This window comes from Trachypithecus francoisi, unplaced genomic scaffold, assembly GCF_009764315.1.
Source record: "Trachypithecus francoisi isolate TF-2019V2 unplaced genomic scaffold, Tfra_2.0 Lachesis_group14, whole genome shotgun sequence".
NCBI classification, from domain to species: domain Eukaryota; kingdom Metazoa; phylum Chordata; class Mammalia; order Primates; family Cercopithecidae; genus Trachypithecus; species Trachypithecus francoisi.
The window spans coordinates 37,445,349-37,472,599 of record NW_022681459.1 but is presented as its reverse complement, the minus strand read 5'-3'; the positions used below and the strand labels follow the sequence as shown (position 1 = coordinate 37,472,599).

General features: G+C 39.5%; 1 protein-coding gene across 31 annotated transcripts in view; it reads left to right on the top strand.

Annotated features, from left to right (window-relative positions):
• Positions 1-27,251, top strand: part of RBFOX2 (RNA binding fox-1 homolog 2) — a 303,630-nt gene that overhangs the window by 204,669 nt on the left and 71,710 nt on the right. For all 31 annotated transcript variants that reach the window (XR_004442258.1, XM_033232813.1, XM_033232806.1 and 28 more), the window contains one exon: positions 21,831-22,055. Coding sequence is in view for 30 of the 31 variants with exons in the window: in XM_033232813.1 (XP_033088704.1) it covers positions 21,831-22,055 (225 nt within the window). In the remaining variant the exon portion in view is untranslated. The remainder of the gene's footprint in view (positions 1-21,830; positions 22,056-27,251) is intronic.

Genomic DNA, 27,251 nt, shown 5'->3' with positions numbered 1-27,251 from the left:
TTTTGTAATTTTAGTAGAGACAGCATTTCACCATGTTGGCCAGGCTGCTCTCGAACTCCTGACCTCAAGTGATCTGCCCACCTCTGCCTCCCAGAGTGCTGGGATTACAGGTGCAAGCCACCATGCCTTGGCCAAGAACTTATTTATTCTAACTGTGTTTTTGTACCCAGTAACCAACCTCTCTCCATCCCCTGCCTCCTTCCCAGCATTTGGCAAACATCATTTTACAGTTATGAGTATTAAGTATCATACTTTGTTATAAATGTTGTTTTATGATAACATGTTTGGCTTTAGTCAGTTTCTTTTTTGTTGTTGTTTTTGAGACAGGGTCTCACTCTTTCGCCCAGGCTGGAATGTAGTGGCATGATCTTGGCTCACTGCAACCTCTGCCTACTGGGTTCAAGTGATTATCCTGCCTCAGCCTCCCAAGTAGCTGGGACTACAGGCGTGCGTCACCATGCCCAGCTAATTTTTGTATTTTTTGGTAGAGACGGGGTTTCACCATGTTGGCCAGACTGATCTTTAACTCCTGACCTCAGGTGATCCACCCACCTCGACCTCCCAAAGTGCTGGGATTACAGGCATGAGCCATTGCATACAACTGGCTTTAGTCGGTTTGTATAGCGCATTGAACATCTAGTAGTGTTGGCAATTTATAATTCCAAAAATGAAGAGATATTACCTTGAACTCCTAAAAAGAATAAATAGAATATTGTTTTTCTCTCCACTATAAAGCATGCTCTCAGCTGATTGGCAGGAATCTACCTGTCTTTTAATCTCTGAGTCTTGCCCTGATCCCTCAAAGGTTACTGTCGCTGAGTAATGGAAGTCAATGATTATTTTACGATATTATAAATGAATGCCTTTATGTCCACAAATGATACGACTGTATTCTTTTTTCCTAATGTTAATTATGATTCCTTGTAAGAAGTTTGGAAGAGACAAACTGGGACTTAAGTGAAGGAGATTGGGTTTTGAAAAGACTCTTAACTTAGAGCAAAGATCCATGAACTTTTTCTGTAAAGGGCCAGATAGTAAACAATTTTGGCTTTGCAAGTCATGTTGTTTCTATCACAACTACCCGGCTTTGCTGATGAAGCACTGAAGAAGCTATAGATGATAAGTAAATGAATGGTTAGTTATAGCTGTGTTCCAGTAAAACTGTTTATGGACACTGAAATTTAAATTCCATGTAATGTTTATGTGTCGCAAAATATGATTCTTTCAACTTTATTTTTATTTTTATTTTTGAGACAGAGTCTCGCACTATCCTCCAGGCTGGAGTGCAGTGGTGCGATCTCGCCTCCCTGCAAGTTCCGCCTCCCGGGTTCACGCCATTCTCCTGCCTCAGCCTCCTGAGTGTCTGGGACTACAGGTGCCCGCCACCATGGCTGGCTAATTTTTTGTATTTTTAGTAGAGACAGGATTTCACCATGTTAACCAGGATGGTCTCAATCTCCTGACCTTGTGATCCACCCACCTCGGCCTCCCAAAGTGCTGGGATTACAGGCGTGCCACGCCTGGCCTCTTTTAACTATTTAAAAACGTAAAAGCATGCTTAAGTTGCAGGTTATACAAAAGTAGGTGGAGGGCTGGCTTTGAACCACAAGCTATAGTTTGCTGATCCCTGACTTAGAGGGATACAGGACCTCGCAATTTCCTTTATAGCGTAGGTAAGGTTTTCCCGTATAGCTTCATGACAGAGAGACAGTTTTGAGTGTGGTTCTGGCAGGTCATCATGGATCCCTATTACAGTAGAATGAATCCCCTGATTTGCTCTCTTATTTCCCCAGCCCCAGAAAATACGAAGATTCTTCTTCTTTACTTCCTTTCTCCGTCTATATGCTGTATTTTATACCTTCTTGCTTTTCGTATACATTTTCATATTTTAAAAAAATACACTTTTCATGTTAGTTATCAGCTATATAATAACATTTGGGTCAGTGACAGACTGCCTACACAATAATGGTTCCATAAGATTATAATACTCTATTTTCACTATCCCTTTTCTATATTGAGCTACACACATACTTAGGTTTGGGTTATACTTGCCTACAGTATTCAGTATAGTCACATGCTGTACAAATTTGTGGCCTAGGAGCAATAGGCTACGCCATATAGTCTAGTTGTGTAGTAGGCAATACCATCTAAATTTGTGTAAGTACACTGTGTGATGTTCACACAAAGACACACTTGCTTAGGACACGTTTCTCAGAACATATCCCTGTCATCAAGTGACACATGACTATTATTTATTACTTTGGGCCAGAATGCATTTTTCTCCCACATGATTAATTTGTCTTTAAAGATTCAGCTTAGACTTCACCTACTTCAGAAATCTTTCTGTCTCACAGTTGTCCCTCTGTGCTTCATTAGCATTCTATATGCATTATTCTTACAGCTTATACAGTACTGTAATTGTGAGTATATTTCTGTTTTTTTCCATCAGACTACAGTTTCTTTTAGGATTGGGACTATATTGCCAGTGTTAGCATCCAGCAAATATTCTTTTGAGTTAATTAATGATTTTTAACTTGCTAATTCATTGATAGTTTTTGAAATGTTGAATGGGAGAGTTAAATTGGGTAGTCACTTATAACCTAATGCTTATTATTTAAATCAGTTAATACTTAACACACATGTAGTTTGGGAAATACATGCTTTACATAGCTAGAAGATTGGGAAGATTTTGGAATAAACTATTTGAGGGACACAGGCAACTCTTGTAGTATAGATGTTCTAGTGGAAGTGGAAACCTGTGTGTATGACGGTAAATGGCATAGGAGCTCTAGCCTCCTGGGAAGTCAGGCAGGAAGGAAGAAGGGCATGACTCCCGCAACTGGGGAAAGAGCATGACAGAGAAAGAGAAGTGGAAGGTGACAATGAAATCTTAGGGATTGGCAACCCATGGCGAGTATACCAAATATGGTATATTGAGCATAGTCCTCTTCCTCTCTGCTTTGCCTTCCACTCAAGATGGCCAAGAGTTAGATTCTTTACATACTACTTTTGAAAACTTGTCAAAACTTGATATATAGCAGATCCTAACCAGCCATTCTATGTCATTTTCAAGGCTTACTGTTCTTTTAGGTCTTTTTCCCTCCCTCTCTCTGTTTCTTTTTGGATAGCTTCTATATGGTAACATCAAATGTACTTACCTTTTTTTCCCTGCAACGTCTAGTCTGCCATTAATCCAATCCAGTGGGTGCGTATGTGTTTTTTAAATCTCAGATTATAGTTTTCATCTCTAGAATTTAATGTGAGTCTTTTTCACACCTCTCATGTCTCTTCTTAGCATGTTCATTTTTTTCCTTTTTTCCTTTTTTATCTTGAACATATGGGACACAAATGTTTTAATGTCCTCATCTGCTAATTCTAACGTATGTATTAGTTCTCGGTGAGTTGTGATTAATTTATTTTTCTCAGCATTATGTGTTGTATTTTTCCTGCTTCTTTGCATGCCTGGTAATTTTTGATTGGATGCCAGACATTGTGAATTTTATCTTGTTGGATGCTAGATAATTTTTTATTTCTGTAAATATTCTTGAGCTTTACAGCACAACTGTTTCTTAGAAAAAGTTTGATCCTTTCAGGTCTTGGGTTGTTTGTTTGTTTTGTTTGTTCGTTTGTTTTTTGCGACGGAGTCTCGCTGTGTCACCCAGGCTGGAGTACAGTGGTGCAATCTCGGCTCACTGCAACCTCCGCCTCCCGGGTTCAAGTGATTCTCCTGCCTCAGCCTCCCGAGTAGCTGGAATTACAGGTGCGTGCCAACACGCCCAGCTAATTTTTTGTGTTTTTAGTGGAGATGGGGTTTCGCTGTGTTAGCCAAGATGGTCTCTATCTCCTGACCTCGTGATCCGCCCGTGATCAGCCTCCCAAAGTGCTGGGATTTGTACAGGCATGAGCCACACGCCCAACCTCAGGTGTTGTTTTTTAAGCTTTGTCAGACAGGACTAGAGCTGTGTTTAGTCTCTGGTTAATTTTTCCTGGCCACTGAGGCAAGACTCTGTTTAAGACTCTAATCAACGCTCCTTAAATCATTAGGTTTTCCACTCTGGCTGTTAAGAACAGGCTTATTCTTGGCACTGTGTGAGCTCCTAGTACTGTTGCCTGTATTTCTTTCAAGTGGTTCTTTCCCCAGCCTCTGGAAGTTTCACACATAGATGTGGCAGTCATCACTCAATTGAGTACTTGAGATCTTTAGAGCTCTCTTTCTGTCTGCAGCTTTCTCCAGTCCCGTCCCCTGTGCTGTCTTGGCTTCTCCAGACTTCTAGTTCTGTCTTCTCAATTCGTGGAACCCACCAGGTTCTGCCTGGGTCCCTCCTCTGCCACAGCCTGGAAACTTTACCCATGTTTTAAGTTGGGGCAGTTGTAAAGCTCAACTTGCTTGTTTCCTGACTCAGGAATCTCTGTCTTTCCTTGCCTTCTAGACAATGTCTTAAGTGCAGTTGTTTCATGTATTTTGTGTTTTTTTTTTAGTAGTTTCAGGTAGAAAGATAAATCTGTTTTTTTGTTTATTTGTTTGTTTTTTTAAGACAGAGTCTCACTCTGTCGGCCAGGCTGGAGTGCAGTGGCGCAATCTTGGCTCACTATAACCTCCGTCTCCCAGGCTGAAGCAGTTCTCCTGCCTCAGCCTCCCAAGTAGCTGGGATTTCAGGCATGTGCCACTACGCTCTGCTAATTTTTGTATTTTTAGTAGAGATAGGGTTTCACCACGTTGGCCAGGTTGGACTCAAACTCCTGACCTCAGGTGATCTGCCTGCCTTGGCCTCCGCACCTGGCCTTAAATCTGGTTCTTGTTACTCCATCTTGATTGGAAGCAGAAGAGTGAACACATACTTTTAAAAGAAAATTAAGCAGTGTCTCATTGAATATATTTTTAATTTATGATTGAAAATGAGTTGAACAGTTCATTTCAAGGAGTATTAAGGAAGAATGCATAAGATGTGTGAGTAATTATACTAGAAGGTGGAATATGGTAAATTACGTGAAAGTGATGTCAGTAAAGTGTTGTTAGAAGCTTATGTGAGGAAAGAGTTTGAGAAGTTTGGCAGAAGTGGAAGGCGTGAGAAGAATGGCTATGACATTGTTGTGTGTGTATGTGTGTATACGAGTTATACAAGACATTATCTGAAACTAGAATCAAATTCTTTAGTATTGAGTGAGTTTTAGTGGTAGGATAGTTTCAGAGAGTCTAGGACTGATAAAATTAATGGGGATTAAAAAAAGTCATTAGCAGAAATACCTAAGCAAGAACACAGGAAAAATAGAGTTTCCATGGTTTTGTAGTTTGGTGTGATTTGTGGTCTTGCGGAAAAGGAGAAGCATCCTTTTTTCCTGTGTATTACCTGCCCTTGCAAATCTTGCAGAACAGGGAGGGAGAAAATTCAAAGTACTATTCACTGTGTTAAACAGTGTAGAAAATAGGGGCACTCCGGACTGTGAAAATGATGACCACTGCTGCAAACTTGATGGAACCTTAGAAAACCTCAGTAAGCAATATTTAGACTCTTTGAGTCATTGCTATTTAAATGATAATCAGATTATCTACAGATTTCAATGGGAATGCATTGTGGAACTAAAGAAGTCGATGGCATTGTTTAGAGCTTTCTTAACTTCAGTTAAAATGGTCACCTGACTGTTGGTTGCTAACATAGAGCAACTGTGACCAAAAGCTTATCTCAGTAAGGTAATCTCCCCATCCACGGTGTCCCTTTTCATGGTTTCAGTTGCCCATGATCAACCATAGTCTGAAAATCTAAGGTATAGTATTTTGAGAGAGAGCGAGAAAGAGACCACATTCACGGAACTTTCATTACAGTATATTGTTATAATTGTTCTATGTTACTATTCGTATTGTTGTTATTCTCTTACTGTGCCTGATTTGTAAGTTAAACTTTCTCATAGTTATGTATGTATAGGAAAAGAACAGTAGATGAGGGTTCAGTGCTGTCTGCAGTGTTAGGAATCCACTGAGAGTCTGGGAGCATATGCCCTGTAGAGAAAGGAGGCTACTGTATATGCTTCAAAGTTTTCCCTCCTGAGGAACCAGGGGGCATTTTGGAAAAAGAGGAAATGCAGAGAGGGGAGGTTTGTTTAATTTTACTTAGCCTATCTCTTCTATGCAATCTTTAGTAAGAAGAATGTGATTTTTCCCCTCGTATTTGTATTGATGTGACTGTTCATATGAAAAAGAACAGGGAGAACTTTAAGATTATAACTCAGCTGTTAGTATTTATATTTTAGACTATGTATGCTTCCTATTTTTTCTTATTCTTTCACATTAATAGTGGTAATTTATTATCTCTTTTTTTTTTTTTTTTTTGCCAAAAGCAAAGAATTTTTTATGTATGATCTTAGTTAATTCTTTTTTTTTTTTTTTTTGAGGCGGAGTCTCAGTCTGTTGCCAGGCTGGAGTGCAATGGTGAGATCGTGGCTCACTGCAACCTCTGCCTCCCAGGTTCAAGTGATTGTCCTGTCTCAGCCTCCCGAGTAGGTGGGACTACAGGCACATGCCACCATGCCTGACTAATTTTTGTATTTTTAGTAGAGACAGGGTTTTGCTATATTGGCCAAGCTGGTCTCGAACTCCTGACCCCTCATGTGATCCACCCACCTCAGCCTCCCAAAGTGCTGGGATTACAAACAGAAGCCATCGCGCCCGGCCTAGAAAATTATTCTTGAATGAAGCTGGATAGTTGATTTAAGTGATAATGATAATGAGGTTTCAAGTGAGGAAGACTGTAAGTAAAGAGAAGAAATAGATATATCCTTTTATTATTTTTTAAAGTATGCCCTGTTTGTTTAGCATTGACTTGACTTTCACAGGAAATGTGGAGTGAAAACTGCAAATATTTTCATTACCAAACAACTATTAAGTATGGATGGCTTCTTTTTGGTTCTTTTATTAGCAGTTTCAGGTATCCCTAGTTCTGTCTTCCGCAGGCCACCTTTCTTAAGATGAGATAGGTTTTCCTGTTCAGTAATAACAGTCTGTTTATAATAGCATTTTTGATGACTACTTCTAACATAGGACTCCAGTCTCTTCTCTAGGCTGGCCTCATTGTGATGAAGGATTCAGTGTTGCAATCACTGGTTTACATTTCATTGCCATTCCTGACTGAAGGATCAGAGTCCATGGCATGCCTTAATTGATCCATTTGCTAGAGATCAATGCGGTAACGGGAATTATTTTCCTCTTTAGACTGCATTCTGATTTGAGCCACTATTCCTTTTATGAAGAAGGAGGGAGATGAAAAATTAGGCATTCTAACTGGTAAATACTTCATTTTTTCTTTTGGTTCTGAGAATAGTTAGACCCTTGCAAATCTTTTCTGTTTGTAAGGATTTCAAATAATGTTTAGCACATAATGCTGGGTGTATTTGTAGATGGCATTAGGACTGTGACTTACAGCACATATTTAGGGTTTTTTTTTTTTGAGATGGGGTCTCGTCCTGTTGCCCAGTCTGGAGTGCAGTAGCGTGATCTCGGCTCACTGCAACCTCCGCCTCCTGGGTTCAAGCGATTCTTTTGCCTCAACCTCCCGAGTAGCTGAGATTACAGGTGTGCGCCACCACACCTGGCTAATTTTTTGTATCTTTAGTAGCGATGGGGTTTCACTATGTTGGCCAGGCTGGTCTTGATCTCCTGACCTCATGATCCACCCGCCTTGGCCTCCCAAAGTGCTGGGATTACAGGCGTGAGCCACTGCGTCTGGCCACATACTTAGTTTTGATCCTTCTCTGAGTTGCTTTGCTTCCTGTAATTTAAATGTGTCTAATTTATTAAAGCATAAGTACCCAGACGGTTTCAAAAATGGCAGTAAACACTTTATTTTCCTTTTAATCTTCTCTAATTTTCTTTTAATAAATCTTCGAGTTGTTAAAGGTTTTTTTTTTAACGAAACATAAATGTTTAATAGTTATTTCACCTTTCTCAAATCTGTACAGGAAACTGGAATTAACAGAACTCATTTATGGTTGAAATCTTGTTTTGCAGAAAATCGTGACTTCTGGGTCAAGATAGATAGATGCTTTCATTTGCCTCACATCTCTTATAAGACTCCACTGAAATAACAGTACAGAAGTACAAAAAATAAGTCAGCAATAGCAAATAAAAAAAGGTGAAATATAACACTAATAAACAAGAGAGTTATTAAATTTCTGGAAAAGCTAAAACTAATAAGGACCAATTGAGGGATGAAATGGAGAATAAACAGATGCCTGTCAGTGAATACAAGGAGGCTGCTTGCTAGTGGTGTGGAAGCCAGTCTGCCTAGGGGGAACCCATGGGAGCTCTCTGAGCAAAAATGAAAAAGAGACAGAAAGCAGGAATTCAGTGTTTATTTAGGGGATAGCTCAGTTACCTGGCACTGACAGAGCCTTTCCAACCCCTTCCCAGTGGCAGTACTCAGCAAATACTATGCCACCCCCTTTCTCTAGCATTAACAAAGGAAAAACAAGGCCGGGCGCGGTGGCTAATGCCTGTAATCCTGGCACTTTGGGAGTCTGAGGCGGGTGGATCACCTGAGGTCAGATCGAGACCAGCCTGGCCAACATGGTGAAACCCCGTCTCTACTAAAAATACAAAAATTAACTGGGTATGGTGGTGGGTGCCTGTAATCCCAGCTACTTGGGAGGCTGAGGCAGGGGAATTACTTGAACCCGGGAGGTGGAAGTTGCAGTGAGCCGGGATTGTGCCACTGCACACTCCAGCCTGGATGACAGAGCAAGACTCTCTCTCTCAAAAAAAAAAAAAGAAGGAAAACCCAAAGGAAAAACAAAACATGAAACAGTGTTTGTCTCCAAAGAAGTCGATCAGAATATTTGGGGAAATTTAATTTTGTGTGTGTGTTAGATATTGGCACCCCTTCCTTTGTCTCATATTTAGGGGGATGGCATTCTGCACTTTGCTAGTGGCTTACACTAAAACAAAGCCTGCCAGTGACATGCTCTTCTCTGTCTTATACTGAGTTCCCATTAGAATTTTCATTCAAAAGAGATCTAATCAGAAAGCAAATTCACAGAGGAAACTCATACTAGCTAACAAGTCCTTTTACCTGGGTTACCAGTGCGTGAGGATCATTAGAAGTCTGAGAGAAACTTTTAGCATGAAAGAGACCAAAAGAAACAAAAAGAAAACCTGAACCTAGGGGCAACAGATAATGCAGGAAACAGAAGAGAACTTTAAAGGAATCTTCTAACTAAAATACTCATAAATACTCATTCATATGGCCGGGCGCGGTGGCTCAAGCCTGTAATCCCAGCACTTTGGGAGGCCGAGACGGGTGGATCACGAGGTCAGGAGATCGAGACCATCCTGGCTAACACGGTGAAACCCCGTCTCTACTAAAATATACAAAAAAAATTAGCCGGGCGAGGTGGCGGGCGCCTGTAGTCCCAGCTACTCGGGAGGCTGAGGCAGGAGAATGGCGTGAACCCGGGAGGCGGAGCTTGCAGTGAGCTGAGATCTGGCCACAGCACTCCAGCCTGGGCGGCAGAGCGAGACTCCGTCTCAAAAAAAAAAAAAAAAAAAAAAAATACTCATTCATAAAAAAATGCTAGATATAATGAAAAGGAAACAATTAGAGAATACAAAAGGAGATTTAGAACATTATTGTCAATGGAAAGCACACAGTAGAAGGATAGCCAAATAGAGTTGGAGATGTTCCCAAAAAGTAGAGGTTTAAGTCACCAAAATGGAAAATACAAGACACAAGTCATAGACTGTGTTCTTAGCTAGTGTTCTCTAGAAAACTGAGCCTGAAACAAAAACCTTACCCACTAACACTTTATTGGGGAGTGCCATCTCAGGAAAGCAGGAGGGAAAGAAGAGTGAGACAAGGCAGAAAGGCTGGCCCTGTCTTTGTAGCAGGCCTTGCTGATTGCTTAGTTTTACTGGAAGTCTTCAGGAAGGTTGTGTAGAGCTATTGCTTCTGTCCTTTCCATCCAAAGAAGGTGTGAAGAGGTGTTTATGGTTTCCGCCCATTTCCTGCCCCTCCCCCTCTTGGTCAAAGTTTGCCATACAAACAGTTAACTCACTTGACCCCTTCCTTCAGTGGCCTCAGGAGAGGAGGCCAGGTCCTGCTGTTCTGTGGGCAGATCAGGTCTGTACTGAGCATGTGTTGCCAAAGCCTGGGAGTGGTCAGAGGAGTCAGTAATTCCTAATGGCAGCCCCTGGCCTGGGAACCTCCGCCTTTTAAGGAACTGTTAAAAGAGGGTCAGTCCTCAAAGGACTGACAGAGGGAAGGATAGGAAACTACTGCTTTTTTTTTTTTTTTTTTTGAGGCGGAATCTCACTCTGTCGCCCAGGCTGGAATGCAGTGGCGCGATCTCGGCTCACTGCAACCTTCACTTCCCAGGTTCAAGCAATTCTCCTGCCTCAGCCTCCCACGTAGCTGGGATTACAGGCGCCCTCCACTACACCTCGCTAATAGTTTTAGTAGAGACGGGGTTTCGCCATGTTGGCCAGGCTGGTCTCGAACTCCTGACCTCAGGCAGGCCTCCTTGGCCTCCCAAAGTGCTGGGATTACAGGCGTGAGCCAACACGCCCGGCCAGGTTACTGCTGCTTTTCGTCATAAGCTCTTCTTACCTATTTGATTTGCTATCATGTGCTTGTATTAATTTGATAAAGATTAAAAAATCAAATTTAAAAAGGAAAAATGAGTTACCAAAAACACCCTGGAAATAACTATCAAAGATGTTTTAGAATGCATTTAGAAAACAGAATGAACTTCAAATATGAAAAAGTAGAATCTAATTAGTTTATATCAGGAACATCTTGGACTACTAGAATTGATCCTTTCTCCTTTCCCACTCTTTCTTGCTCACTCCTCATTAGCATACAGTACCTTGAGGTTGAAATCTAGTAGTCTTCTCCTCACTCATACCCGTTGCCAGGTTCTGCCAGTTCTGCCTTTGGATTGTCTTCACTTGGGCCCCCCAATCTCTGTCTCACTCACTGTGCCTATTGTGTGTAGTTCATAGCTTTAGTCTAAGTCGCTTCAGTTTGTGGCGTCCTAATGAATCTCTTTGTCTTCCCTACCCCATATCACCTTTGTTTCCCGATGCTGAGTGTTGGTCGCTTTCTGTTACCATATCATTTTTGTTATAACAAAACTTTGTGTTTGCTTATATACTCTACTAGGTTGAAACATCTTTTATTTCTTTAACAAATACTTATTGAGGGCTTTTAAGGCAGCCACTGGGATGAATTAGATCTGGACAATTACCTGTCCTCAACGAGTTCATGTTCTGTAGAGACAATACATATGTAAGCAGATAATTGCAATTGAATATAACTACCACAATAGAGTGAAGTATTAGGTTGGGGAGGGTAGGAGGAAGGAATGATTTTTCCCCCCATTTGAGTGAATCAGAAACCTCTAGAGAGGAGTAAATGCCCAAATACATATTAAAGATTGTGTACATATTAGCTCGATTAGTAGAAAGGAGAAAAGCTTTCTAAGCAGAAATAATACTATGTGCAAATAAACTGGAAGGTGAAATAGTACATGCTGTTTTTCAGCATTCGACACACATTAGATTACCACCTGTGCCAAACCCTCCTCATCTCAAGTGAATTATCAGGGTCGCCTCCCAACAGGGCTCCCTGCCTTTGCCTTTGCCGAGTGGTACATTTAAAACCTAATTCTGACCACACCGCTTCTCTGCTCAGAACTCTCAGTGGAGTGTAAAAGCTAACATCCCTGCAGTGGCTGTAAGCTTTACAGGAATTCTGTCCATATCGTCTTTCCCCACTGCTACCTTTCTCACTTCATCTCCTGCCACACTGTTCATGCTTACACCAGTGGCATCACATAGGTTTCCAAGACCTCCATGTTCCTAGTTCTTAGAATGAGCTGCTTGTGTTTTTGCCTATGGGACTTTGCATTTGTGTTCCCTTTGTCTGGAGTCTTCTTCCATCCAGATGCACATATGACTTGTTGCCTTAATTTCTAAAAAAGTATGATCAGTGTTACCTTTCCTTACCACCCTTAGAAAAAGGAAATTCTCTGTCTCTCCAGCCCAATACCCTGACACCCTCCTCCTATTTTTTCTCTGTAGCACACCAGCTGTTTATTGTTTTGCTTGCCAATTTATTATTTGTCTCTTCCTACTAGAATGTCAACTCCATAAGGGCAGGGACTTTGGCTTTTTAATCACCGTTGTTTCCTCAGCAGCTAGGACAGAATATCTAACACACGATAGATACTCAATAAATATTTGATGGTAAGAGTTGAAGCTGAATAGATGAAATGTGCAACGGGCATGACTTCCATGCAAAGGTATTTGGACTTGAGACTGTAAACATTGGGAGTCTAGGATTCTAAGAAGATAAATTAACTATCAGATTTAGATTTTATTTTAGAAAGATCATTCTGGCAGCTGCTTGGAGAGTTCATTAGGTTGAGGTTAAGTTAAAATAAAGCTGAACTCTTTAAAAACAAAAAAAGATTATGTAGATAGCCTAGGTGAGAACAGCGGCTCATGTTTCTTTTAATTCCCCATAGTACATAATGTGGACTCTCACATATAGCCTTATATATATTTTCATAGAATGATTATTTATATTGTGGTGAGGTCCCTGGCAGAGTTGATAAAGCTATTGAGAGAATGGTTCCTATCTTTTTTTAGACTTATACTGCAGAAGCAGGTATTCAATTACCTGGTTAATTCAGTTACCAGGCATTTTCTGAAGGGCACCTGCTATGTGCTCATCATCACTTCATTTGGTGAGGAAGCTATGATGAAGTTTATGATTCAGTCCCTGGTTGACTTAGGAACTTTACTTGTTAAATGATTAGAGAATATATAAGCCACCATGTAACCATGGTTGTAGACGAAATGTGTTTTGTTCTGGGAAAGGGATAGGGAAAATTTTTCTCTGTTACTGTATGTTTATCATGTGAATTTTCTATTTTAAAGACGTAGACTATAACAGAATGCCTAACAACATTTATAAAGCATAATTAAATATTTTGTAATTCAGAAAACACTCTAGTACCTTGCCAGTGTTTTATTTGGAACCTGAGTTACAACTATTTATTTGTTTTGTTTTTTCCTTAAAGACAAGGTGCCTCTCTGTCACTCAGGATGGAGTACAGTGGTATGATCTAGGCTCACTGCAGCCTCAAACTCCTGGGCCCAAGTGGTCCTCTCGCCTCAGCCTCCTGAGTAGCTAGTACTACAGGCACATGCCACCACACCTGGCTATTTTAAAAGAATTTTTTTGTAGAGATAGGGTCGGTCTCACTATATTGCCCAGGCTGGTCTTGAACTCCTGGCCTCAAGCAGTCTTCCCACCTCGGCCTTCCAAAGTGCTGGGATTACAGGTGTGAGCAACCCCACCTGGCTGTGACTATTTTTAAGGCTATTCCAGTTTAGCATATGGAAGATGCAAACTTAATTGTCCATGATGACAAAATAAATAATAAATTAATTTAGATTGTAGTGAAAAGTGTGGTTGAGAAAAAGAATAATTTTCCATGGATTGTGTAAATCACTAATTACATTGAATAGAATAGAGATTTAACTATTAATTGTGTGTAAGGGCCTTCCATTTCTAAGGAAGCAGGTAACTGAACCAGAGTAGTTCTTGCTGTCTGGTGTTGCCAGTGGAAGACATGATTCATGAATGTTTGAGGTTCTAAATACTTCTTTAAGGAGAAATAGAGGAAAGAGCTTTTAAGAGGTTGGAGATATTAAGACTATTACAGGGTTTGTTGCTTTTCACCTAATAGACTAAAGGTTTGAATGACTTTGTTCTGAAATATTTATTTTCCTGTTTAAATATTCATTGCTGTGAGATTGTAAAACTCAGCCTCAAGGGAAAGACCAAACTGGCTTTTCCCTCTGAGTAATTCAAAAGAGGTGGGTGTATGTGGGTATGTGTGTGTGTGTGTGTGTGTGTGTGTGTGTGTGTGTGTAAGACAAGTGATTTGGAGGCAAGTTTACAATATTTTTGTTGGCCAAGCCTATAACTGCCCTTAAATTTACATATACCAGCTTCTGTCATTTATTTTTATTCTAAGCAAGGATGTATATTGTATTGCCTGGTTTTTAAAAAAATTTATTTTATTAATTGTCTGTTTATAAGAGCTCAAGATTGTAATGGTCATGTTCCTGAATTCCATCTCCCCTTTACATGGCTGTAGCACACTCATCTTTTGGTCCTGATTCTTTAGTTATACCCACGCTAAAAGAAGGATCCATTGTGAGGCCTATATTTCAGTAGATTTGCACTATAGAAAACAACCAGTGTTTATTCTCTTAGCTGTAGGTTCCATATAAGAAGATAACCCTCTACTTTTAGGAAACTTACATTTATAGCCACCGTTACCTTCCTCTCATCATTTATGCCCCCCGCCTCTTTTTTTCTTTCTTTCTTTTTTTTTTTTTTTGAGACAAAGTCTTACTCTGTTGTCTAGGCTGGAGTGCAGTGGCGCGATCCTGGCTCAGTGCAACCTCTGCCTCCGATGTTCAAGTGATCTTCATGCTTCAGCCTCTCAAGTAGCTAGGATTACAGGCATGTGCTGTCACACCTGGCTTTCTTTGTATTTTTAGTAGAGAGGGGGTTTCACCATATTGGCCAGGCTGGTCTTGAACTCCTGACCTCATGTGATCCGCATGCCTCGGCCTCCCAAGGTGCTGGGATACCTTGGGAGCCACTGCACCTGGCCTCTATGCCCTCTTTAATCTCTTAACTGACTCTGTTCTTCTAAAGGTGTAGATGCTTCAGGACATGTCCTGGAGGCTGCAGCCATAATTCTCTCCCATTTTGCCAGCTAAAGCCTCTAAATCAGTGTTTTTCAGAATGTGGGACCCAAACCACCTACACCAGTAAGTACTAGGGTCCCTGCTCCAACCCACTGAATCCTAATCTATGGGGAAAGAATCTTGACATGTGCATTTCTAAATATGTTCCTTGAGTGGGTGTTATATGCAATAAAATAGGGGCATCTTTTTTTTCAAGGAACAAGGTAAAAGATGAGTTGATAGGTGTGAGGAGCTGAGTATTATGGAAGTAGTTTCTTACTGCATCTTACTGTTGAGACTGCAGCAGGAATGGATGTGTCTGAACTCCTTACCCGAAATTAGACAACATTTTTTCTTAAACTTAATACTTCAATGGCGATTGGTTTTTTATTACAGTAATCCTTATTATATAATAATGGAATTTGTTTCCATGAGCTTCCTTGGGATCTTGGCAATTCAGTAAGTTCCAAACAAGTGAACGGCAAATTCTTGGAATTCAACCTGAATGTAAATATTTGGAGAGTACATGGAGATTTCATTGTGTAGATTTTTCCTGTCAACATCAAATTTACCTACAAGTTGCCTAACATCTTATGGCTCTGAGTGTAGTTTAGATGTATTGTAAAAGAGAAAATGTATTACTTTTACCTAACTTACCAGAAATGTATTCAGGATTATTAGACACTGACACTTTTTTCTGCTCTGAGTACTCAGAATTGTGAAACTTCCTTGAGATGAGAAAAAGCAAAACAATCCTACCTTATAGCTCTTCCTCTAGGTTATGGTGGTTTGAAGAAAAAGTTAAGAATAGTTCAGTAGCTTGGTTGTCTTTAGACTTAAAAAAAAAAAAAGAACCAGAATATTTTAGATACTGAAGGAAGGCGATTTGGGGGTAGGACTGTTTAAGTATTTGTACACGTTAAGAATCTAGAGTAATTTTGCTTTAAGTCTAGCAAATGAGCATTGTTTTGTCTTTGTATGTGTTTGTTTATCCATTTTATTTGTCTGGATTTTCTTGGTCTGTTCTTCTACAGAGTTACTTTTTTTTAAAAAAGTTGATCCTAGATGATTTTAAATCCAGTGTTGTCTTCTTATCTTTCTGAGATAACGGTTATATAGCTGTTATTTTCCTCTTGTCACAGGCACCTGGGCAGAAACCACTGCTTTTAGTACCAGATCTGAGAAGAATGATAGGCCTTTGCCTAGGTACTCTTTTAAAACAAACAAACAAACAAACAAAGGCAAATAGAGCTTAAAATCTGAGCCCACCTAAGCAAATCCCAAGGGATCAAAATGATATCATTTATAAAAATACTTTAAAACATTTTATTTGCATTATAATCCTGGAAAATTAATTTCCATTTATAAACAGCACTAGAAAAATTACTAGTGACATTGTCAGTAGTAATAAACTGGTGAGAATATGCTCTACCTGAATAATGAAGTGATTCTTTTTATGATGGTATGAATAAAATTAATATTGATTTGTTTGTGTGCATGGTCCATTCTGACCATATATGTGGTATGGGAATTGAGAAGCTTTTAGGATTTGTATATTATGTAGGTTATGTATATAAGTGGGACTCAAGATGACCAAACTGAGAAAATTAGAGTGAAGTTGAGGAATAAATGAGAAGATATAAACAAAAGTACACCCTTGTCTTTCTAAGATTGCACAGACTTTATCCTAGAAATATGAAGACAGTTGTATTTTGGGTCATTTCTGTGTTCTCTTACAATACTGTGCATAGCTTTTAAATAATATTCAGAATAATTCAGTAGGAACAGAAAATATGCTAAAGAATCAGTTATAAAACAGTTTCACCTGCTCTCTCAATTAACTTTCACAACCACTTCTGAAGTAAACAACCCATCTGGTAAGAGGTGTAATTGGGATTTAAACTCAAGTCTGCCTTTCAGGTTCATGCTGTCTTCTGTTTTATTACATCCCATGTAAACTAGGGAGAAAGCACATGGTTGGACCTAGAAAAAACAGTGGAAGTCACCTGTCGGTAGGTGATGATTGAACCTGTGAGATTGCTGTGGGTAAGGCAATAGACCGTTGAATGGGTTCCTGTTTGGTGACTGTGATACTGTAGTTGTTTTTCCATAGTCACGGGTTCTGCATCTGTGGATTCAGCTAGCTGGGATTGAAAAATTAGGGTGGGAAATTGGATGACTGTGTCTGTACTAAAGACGTACAGACGTTTTTTCTTTTTAGGAGACAGGGTCTCCCATTGCCTAGGTTGGTCTCAAACTCCTGAGCTCAAGGGATCCTCCTGCCTTGGCCTCCCAAAGCATTGGGATTATAGCTGTGAGCCACTGTGCCTGGCCAGACTTTTTTTTCTTGACGCTTTTTTCCTTTTCTTTTCTTTTTTGAGACAGGGTCCCACTCTGTTGCCCAGGCTGGAATGCAGTGCCTTGATCATAGCTCATCACAGCCTCTGTCTCCCAAGCTCAAGTGATCCTCTTGTCTCAGCCTCCTGAGCAACTGGGACTATAGGCTCATGCTACCATGCCCAGCTAATTTAAAAAAAATTTTTGTAGAGATGGGATCCCACTGTGTTGCCTAGGCTGGTCTCACACTCCTGGGCTCAAGTGATCCTCTCTTCTCAGCCTCCAAAAGAGCTGGGATTACAGGCATGAGCCAGCATGCAGGGCCTTGTCATTATTTTCTAAACACTACAGCATAACAACTATTTACATAACATTTACATTGTAGCAGGTATTATAAGTAATCGAGAGATGATTTAAAGTATACAAGAGGATGTGTGTAAGTACGTTACACGCAAATACTATGCCATTTTATATAAAGGACTTGAGTATCCAAGGATTTTGTCATCTGTGGTGGGTGGGGGCTGGGAGGTTCCTGGAACCAATTACCTGCTGATACGAAGGGACAACTGCATATTTGAATTTAGAATGAAAACATTTAGCATGTTTCACATTGTGCACCAAAAGACTGTATATAATGTGTATCGCCTCTGTTACTATCTGTGGTTTAAAAGAGAAAGACACCATTCTCAACTCAGAAATTAATAGTTACATTTGATTTTCACTCACAGCAGGTCAACAACTCTTAAAGCCTGTGTTTGTAAAACAGAAGGAAATTAAGTGCATAAAGCACAAGCATGTAAATGTTCTTTTCTTTCCTAATGCTTCACCAGTTCTACCTTTCCATCCCTACACTCCAGTTTGATATCAACCCAAGATATCAACACTTGTTTCATTCTGTATTGTTCCTTGTTATGCTCTCTAGCCCAACAAAGCAGCTTGCTGTAATGTGGGTGCACGTGACTTTCTATCTCAATCTTCCTCTATTTCATAAATGTTTAACACTTCATATTTATTATGTACCATGTGGGATTCTACATTGTACAGGACTGTCTCCACCCATCATAATGAGCCTTTTAATCCAATAGGGGAGTTAAAATACATATTTAGATTTGCTAAATATGAGACTTTAGATTTAAGTGTCTTGCAGGGGATGCAAGCTAAATGTTATAAGAATATAGGAAAGGAAGGAATTACTTTTAACTGGAAACGGAAGAAAGTTTATAGATTGCTAGGTTAGGGAAAAGAGCTATTCTATCTAACCTTGTGGACTAAAGAGAAAGCTAATAATTTCTATTCTCAGATGAGATATACTTAAGCAGCTTAGACTCTGGTAATAGAAACAAAACATTTTTTATGTAAGTATAGATGTAAATTCATACCTAGAAATACTCACGTGAACTGTTATCTCATAGTTTGCTGAAGGCTGTTGTACTTCTGAGCACAGAACTTTGGAATTTTAATAGAAATCTGGAAATTTAGAAGCCTGGAAATTTAATAGAAATCTGAAACCATTTAACATTTTTAATAATGTATACTTGGGGAAATATTCAGACATTGCAGGATATATGAGAGAAGATGTTGAATCACTCCTATCCCAATTTCATTCACTTAGTATATGAACAATTGTTGTTACATTTTTAACAAAAATTTTAAAAGAAATTTCTGTAAGTAACAAAATAGTCCACTAAGAATTTCTTCTTGACCCCTTAACGGAGGTTATATTACCCCTCTAGGAAAACAGTACCTCTGCCTGGCTTGCATTTCTGTAAAACGCCTAGTGCCTAGGCTACAAGTGGATCTCAGGAAATGTTTTTACCTTTCTCCCCGTCTCCCACTGCTAATTGATGTGTTTATTCAGTTGACTGAGTCAGCCCTGTTGAGAATACCCCTGTGGGAGAATTCATACTGTGTACTTGTGTGCCAGAGTCTCATTCCCAGCAGACTGAGGTGGAGAATGGAGGCTGGAGTAAAACGAGGAGGCTGAGAGGAACAGTGTCAGAGCAAGAGAAAGTCCTCTTGGACTTGTTAATCCTAACTTGAAAACTGTGTCTTTTAGCCTTTACCAGTTATTTAGTAGAACTTTTTTTGTGGATTCCTGTAAGATTATATTTATGCCTGAGTGGGCATAAGACCTTTGGTGCTCTTACTGTGTTTTGTTCACCAATCCACCTGAATTCCAATTCAGTTCTTTTTCATATCTGTCTTCAGGCCATTAGATCCAGCAAGGGCTTCTGAAGCAGTATGTTTCATACGGCTAGATAGATACAGAGAGATAGAGCATTGAATAATTTGAAGAAGGGAGATAACTATTTTCTATCTCTCTTCAGATGCCCAGAATAGCTATAAAGACATCATAAAAACTATCCTAACCTAGAAATAATGAAAAGAAGTTATATAGTGATGGGTGACAAAGATAGACTTTTTCCAAAAAAATGTAAAGTTTTCATAGCATATTTTCTGAGAACTAAAGAGAGGGATTTTTTATTTCTGTTTTTTGAGATGGTGTCTCACTCACTCTGTCGCCTGGGCTAAAGTGCAGTGGTAGCGATGTCAGTTCACTCTTCTTCCTGAGTTCAAGCGATTCTCCTGCCTCAGCCTCTCAGGTATCTGGGATTAAAGGCATTTGGCACCATGCTTGGCTAATTTTTATATTTTTAATAGAGATGGAGTTTCACCGTGTTGGCCAGGCTGATATTGAACTCCTGACCTCAAGTGATCCGCCTGCCTCAGCCTCACAAGGTGCTGGGATTACAGACGTGAGCCACCACACCCAGCCTTTTTTTTTTTTTTTTTTTTTTTTCCTTAAGAGACAGGATCTTTCTGTTGCCCAAGCTAGAATGGTGCAATCATGGCTCACTGCAGCCTCCAGCTCCTGGGCTCAAGCAATCCTCCTTTCTCAGCCTCACAAGAACTGGAACTACAGGCATGTACCACCATGCCCAGCTAATTTTTTAAAGTTTAGAAATGGTGTCTCTCTGTGTTGGCCAGGCTGATCTTGAACTCCTAGCCACAGGCAGTCCTTCCATCTTAGCCTCCCAAAGTGCTGGGATTACAGGGCATGAACCGTTATGTCCAATAGCAGGAAAATTTTTATGTAAAGCAATTTTTTTAATTTTTATTTTTAATTTCTGTTACAGAATCTTCATTCCTGCCTTTACTAGTTTGAAAGGGCTGCCATAACAAAATATTACATAACAATATAGAAATGTATTTTCTCACCATTCTGGAGGCTAGAAGTGCAAGATTAGGGTGTCAGCTAGGTTGGTTTCTTCTGATGTCTTTTTCATTAGTTAGCCTGTAGATGGTCATGGTCTCTCTGTGTCTCCACGTGGACCTCCCGCTGTATGTGTCTGTATCCACATTCCCTTTTCTTATAAGGATACCACTCCAGTTGGATTAAGGCCCACCCTCATGACATCACTTTAACTTAATTACCTTTTTTAAGACCCTATCTTTAAAAACAGTGACATTTTGAGGTACTGAGGGTTAGAACTTCAACATAGGGGTTGGGGAGGAGCACAACTCAGCCTATGACTCTGCCCCTTCCCACTGATAACTGTAATCAGTTCCTCACTTTTTATCTAGACTGTGGCAGTCCCCCATCCCCAATTCTCGTTTTTCTTTCACCACTATTATGTAAAGCAGTTTTTATTACCAAGTAGAAATGATTCTTGGACATTGGAGACAGCTGAATTTTGAAGTTGTTTAACTTAAATGGAAGAGAGTTACGAATTTTTGTTTCGAGGTAGGTCACTACCATTCTCTTAAGGGTAACACAGTAATTCAGTGTTTCAGAATATTGGCTTCCCCTTATTGATGATATATTTTTTGTCATTCTCTTTAATATTAAAAAAATACATTTGTGTAGGTTTTATTACAAAAGTAATATATGCTTGTTATTAGGAGCACAAGGAAACTTTTGGGGGTTTTGGATATATGTGTTGACTATCTTGATTGTGGTGATGATTTCATGAGACTATAAGTACATTTTTCAAAACTTACCAAATTGTATACTATAAATAAATAAGTGCTGTTTATCATATGACAGTTATATCACAATAAAACTGCTTAATTTTTTTGCTGATTTGATGACTAAAAACTTGGACTTACTTTGATGTTAATGTGAATTTTCATGACAATTGGTGAGGTTGAGCATTTTTATTAGTTGTTTGTATTCCATTTTCAATGAACTGTTCAGACAGACACTTTGCCGCTTTTTCTCTTGGGACGTGTGTGTGTTTGCGTGTACATGTGTGTCTGTCTTGTCAACTTGGTTAACCCACTCTGGGACTAGTGATGATAACCCAGCATCTCTCTTACCTTTTGCTAATATTTTCTTCTAGTTGATTTTTCTTTTTTGTTTTTTGTATTTTTTAGGGACAGGATCTCTCTCTGTTGCAGAGGCTGTAGTGGCTTGTGGTCCAAAGTGGGCTCTCCACCTACTTTTAATTTAAAGGAAAGATTTTTGACCCTTTGGCATCTAGTCCACTTTAATATGGTTGTGGGCCTGTCTAGTAACCACACATTAACAAAAGTGACGGTGTGTGTGTGTCTATCTCTGTCCACATACATACATATATGTGTCTATGTATAATAATATTTTCCCCAATCCTGGGTCATTCCATTTTACCTATGCAGTGAGAGAATATTCGGAGAATTCCATATATTCACTTTAAAAATAGTTAGGTAACAAGGATTCGGAGTCACTTTTTCTTTTTCTCGTTGTTTGTTTTAGGGTAACCAGGAGCCAACAACAACTCCTGACGCAATGGTTCAGCCTTTTACTACCATCCCATTTCCACCACCTCCGCAGAATGGAATTCCCACAGAGTATGGGGTACCACACACTCAAGACTATGCCGGCCAGACCGGTGAGCATAACCTGACACTCTACGGAAGTACGCAGGCCCACGGGGAGCAGAGCAGCAACTCACCCAGCACACAAAATGGATCTCTTACGGTATGTGAACCATGAGGTGAAAAATAGAAGGATGCATGGCAATCTTATCGAAATTGTCACCTTGATTATACAACTAGAAAACTCTCGGAATTAATTTAGCATTTACACATGTTCTCATTTACACCTTCTCTCAGCAGCATTGTACACATTGTCCTCCCTCCTCCTAGAAATACTTAGTCTCTTGGCTTTTCCAGCTCTACCAATTTTCCTGCCGAGCATTGGGTGTTCTGCCCCTGCCTCCTTCTCTGTTCAATTTTTAAATGGTGCAGTACTCCATGTGTAGGTCCTGGAACCCCTTTTCTTCTTATTTTACATCCTTTCTCTATATAATTATACTACCAAACTCAGTTGCTGAAGCAAAACCTAGGAATATTCTTTCTCTCTCTCTCTCTCTCTCTCTTCCTTCCTTTCTTTCCTTTCTTCTGCACATCTAATTGATTAGCAAGTCTTGACAACCATAACTAACTACTTCATCCTCTTCTCGACATCTTATTGCTCTTCCACCAGATTGCTTGTGTTTGAATCTCAATATGGCCCCTACTAAACTGTGTGCCCTTGGACCGGTTATTTAATCTCTCTCTACTGTTGGTTCACTCTAAAATGAAGATAATCGTACCTACCTGAAGAGGCTGTTAGGAAATTTAAAAGGATTTATCATCATCACCACTCTAGTCCAAACCTCATCACTTATTTCTGATATTACTGTTGCCTAGCTTATTTATCCTCCACATAGGACTAAGGTGGTTTTGTTTTTTTTTTTAATGCAAATTTTGCCAGTTTCCTACTTAACTCTTAATAGTTCCCTAATGCAATTAGAATATAATCTGAACTTTGTACTTGGTTTACTAGTCTCTAGCCCAGCTTACCTCTTTGACCTCATCTCTTACTACTAACTTGCTAAAGTAAAGGAAATGTCATAAATTAATAATAGGTATGTATCTCCTACATATCAACATATGGGAAATTGTATTGTCTCTTGCTTTGTTGCCCAGGCTGGAGTGCAGTGGCATGAACATAGCTAGCTCACTGCAACCTCAGTCTCCTGGGCTCAAGTGATCCTCCTTCTTCAGCCTCCCATGTAGCTGGGACTACAAGCACACACCACCACGCCCAGCTCATTTTTTACTTTTTGTAGAGACAGGGTCTCCTTTTGTTGCCCAAGCTTATTTTGAATTCCTGTCATGCAATCCTCCTACCATGGTCTCCCAAAGTGCTGGGATTACGAGGCATGAGCCACCACACCCAGCCTTGTGTGGTGTATTTCTAAAGACAGAAATGTTCTATCATCTGCATAGAAAGACCTAGCTCTGTCGTTAGATTTCTTTTTCTCTTTCCTATATCTGGTTATCAAAAGGAGAGCTTTATTCAGCCTTTAGACCACTTGCTAAGGATGGATTTAACCCATAAATGCTTTAAATTTTCTTTCATTAGGTGTTGAACCACCAAGAAATTCCTACTTTCAATGTTTATTAGTTGGTATAAGCACATAATTTTATACTTCAGAAGTAATTGGCGACAATAGATAATTCATTTGAAGAGTCTAGGCATGATAGGTAACAAACGAGACCTTCAGTAGCATTTGTTCTAGAATCATAAATATACAGGCTGATGTATTGGCTACATTTCCAAATAATTTTTTAATGATCATGAACTCACAGACCTATCAGAATAACTATTTCAATTAAAGAAGCGAAAAAGAAGAAATAAAATATATATGAGGCTTTCCAAGGTATTTTAATCACTAAATCAATTTCTATACTAATTATCAGGGTTTTTAATTTTTTTTCATTTTTATTCTCTGTTTCTTGTTAGTTTGAGTAATATGTGTCTTTTTAGTAATTTGCTTCATATAAACTGTCAATTTTGTTGGTATAAAGTTATTCATAATTTCATATAATCCTTTTAATTTGTATAGAGGGTCTGTGGTGATATCCCTGTTGACATTCTTGATTTGGCAATTTATGTCTTCTCTCTTTTTTTATTGGTCAGTCTAGCTAAGGTTTATTAATTTCGTAGATTTTTCCAGGAAACCAACTTTTTGTTTCATTGATTTTTGTTGTTTTTCTATTTTTTTAAAAATTATTTTCCACTCTGTTATTATTTCTTTCTTCTTGCTTTGGGTTTGATTTGGTCTTTATTTTGCCAGCCTCTTGAGTTGGAAGATTAGGTGATTGATGTTAGATTTTCTTCCTTTTTGTGTTTAAAACTGTAAACACAGAAAGTTTCCCTTTAGCTGCATACCATAAAATAGAATCTATTTTGTTTTTGTTTTTATTTTGTTCAAGACATTTTACATTTTTTTCCTGTGGTTTCTTCTTTGCTCCTGGTTTGTATAGGAGTATGTTGTTTCCAAATGTTTGGGGATTTCCCAAATGTCTTTCTTTTATTGATTTATAATTTAATTTCTTTGGAGCTTCATATGATTTCAATTTTTTTTTTAATTTATTGAGACTTGTTTTATGGAAACCATTTGTCTGATATTAATGTAACCACTTCAGCCTTCTTATAGTTACTGTTTACATGTTTTTTTCTGTCGTTTTGTTTCAGCTGCTTTGTATCCGAAGTGTATCTCTTATTTAAAAAAAAAGGGGTGGGGGGAGGCAGGCAGGGTGGCTCACGCCTGGAATCCCAGCACTTTGTGAGGCCGAGGCGGGTAGATCATGAGGTCGGGAGTTCGAGACCAGCCTGGCCAACATGGTGAAACCCCGTCTCTACTAAAAATCGAAAAACTAGCTGGGCGTGGTGATGTGCGTGTGTAATCCCAGCTACTCGGGAGGCTGAGGCCGGAGACTCGCTTGAACCCAAGAGGCAGAGGTTGCAGTGAACCGAGATTGCGCCACTGCACTCCAGCCTGGGCGACAGAGTGAGACTCCATCCCCCACTCCCAAAAAGCATACGAGTAGATTTTGCTTCTTGCTTCTTGCTTCTTCATCTGGTCTGAAAATTTCTATCTTTTTATTGGAGCATTTAGTCAATCTGCATCTTAATGTAATTATTAATGTAGGTAGATTTATGTCTGTCATTTTACTGTCTCCTGCCTTTTATTGTTCCTTTGTTCCTTCTTGACTGATTCCTGTTACATAATTGTTGTACCTTTTACCTCCCTTTGTGATATTTTTTCATTAGTTATTTTTTGTTTGTGCTGGTGTTTCTTGTATTTTCTTAGTGCCTTCTCAAGGAATTACATCTTTGACTTATCACAACTTATTACTAATGGTTATGTGTGTGTGCACATGCATATGTGTGTCTTATTCTGGTTAAATATAGCAGCCTAGGTCTAATATAGCTTCATTCCCCACACTCTTTTGTGCTATCGTCATACATATTATGCCTGTATAGTTTAGATATATAACAATACACTATTATAATTATTACTTTAAACAATCTTACTTTTTTTTTTTTTTTTTTGAGACGGAGTCTCGCTCTGTGGCCCAGGCTGGAGTGCAGTGGCCGGATCTCAGCTCACTGCAAGCTCCGCCTCCCGGGTTTACGCCATTCTCCTGCCTCAGCCTCCCGAGTAGCTGGGACTACAGGCGCCCGCCACCTCGCCCGGCTAGTTTTTTGTATTTTTTAGTAGAGACGGGGTTTCACCGTGTTAGCCAGGATGGTCTCGATCTCCTGACCTCGTGATCCGCCCGTCTCGGCCTCCCAAAGTGCTGGGATTACAGGCTTGAGCCACCGCGCCCGGCCATCTTACTTTTTTTTTAAGATCTCTTTTTTTAGAGCAGTTGTAGGTTCACAGTAAACTGAGAAGATAGTAGAGACTTACCCCATATACTTTCTGCTCCCCCACATGCATGGCTTCCCCCACTAACAACATTTCACACCAGAGTGGTGCACCTGTTACCACTGATGAACCGGGATTGATACATCTTTATCACCTAAAGTCCATTAGAGTTTACTCTTAGTGGTGTACATTCTGTGGGTTTGGATCCATGTATAACATATAGCTAACATTATAGCATCATAAAAAGTAATTTCACTGCCCTACAAATCCTCTGTACTCTGCTTGTTTATCCCTCTCTCTTCCCCACAACCCAACCCCTGGCAACCACTGATCATTTAACTGTCTCCATAGTTTTGCCTTTTTCAAGATTTCATGTCGTTGTAATCCCAGAGTATGTAGCTTTTTTCTGGTTGGCTTCTTTCACTTAGTAATGTGCATTTAAGTTTCCTCTGTGTCTTTTCATGTTCTGACAGTTCATTTCTTTTTCAGCACTGAATAATATCCCATTGGTCTGTATGTACCACAGTTTGTTTATCCGTTGACCAGCTTAAGGGCATTTGGTTGCTTCCAGATTTTGGCAATTATGAATAAAGTTACTGTAAACATTCATATGCAGGGTTTTTTGTGAACTTAGTTTTGAACTTCTTTGGGTAAATACCAAGCGCCATGATTGTTGGATCATATGCTAAGAGTATGTTTCGTTTTATAAGAAACCACCAAACTACCTTCCAGAGTGGCTCTACCATTTTGCATTTCCACCAGCAACGAATGAGAGTTCCTGCTGCTCCACATCCTCGCCAGCATTTGGTGTCTGGATTTTGGCCATTCTAATAGATACGCAGTTGTATCTCATTGTTTTAGTTTGCATTTCCCTGATGACATGGAACATCCTTTCGCGTGGTTATTTGCTATCTTTATGTCTTATTTGGTGAGGTATCTGGTAAGGTCTTTGTCCTATTTTTTAATCAGATTGTTTGTTTTCTTATTGTTACGTTTTAGAATTCTTTGTATATTTTGGATAACAGTCTGATAGCGGGTAAGTCTTTTCCAAGTATTTTCTCCCAGTCTGTGGCTGTTTTCAGTTTCTTGACCGGATTCATTTTATGTTTTTTGGACCATTTTCAGTGATCTTCGTGTCTTCCTATAGGTCCAAGTTATTATCCAGTGTCATTTCCTTTCAGTCCAAAGGACTTCTTTTAGTATTTTTTTTAGGTAGGCCTGCTGGAAACAAATGCTGTTTTTGTTTATATGGGAATGCTGTTTTTTTATGTGTTCAGTTTTGAATGATAGTTTTGTTAGCTATAGAATTCTTGCTTAACAGTTTCTTCCTCCACCCCCCAGCCCTTTAAATATGTCATCCCATGAACCACTCCCATGGGAGTCAGCTGATTCTGATGAGAAGTCAGCTGTTAATCCTGGTGTTGGTCCCCCTGTAGGTGATGAGTTGTTCTTGTCTTGCTGATTTCAAG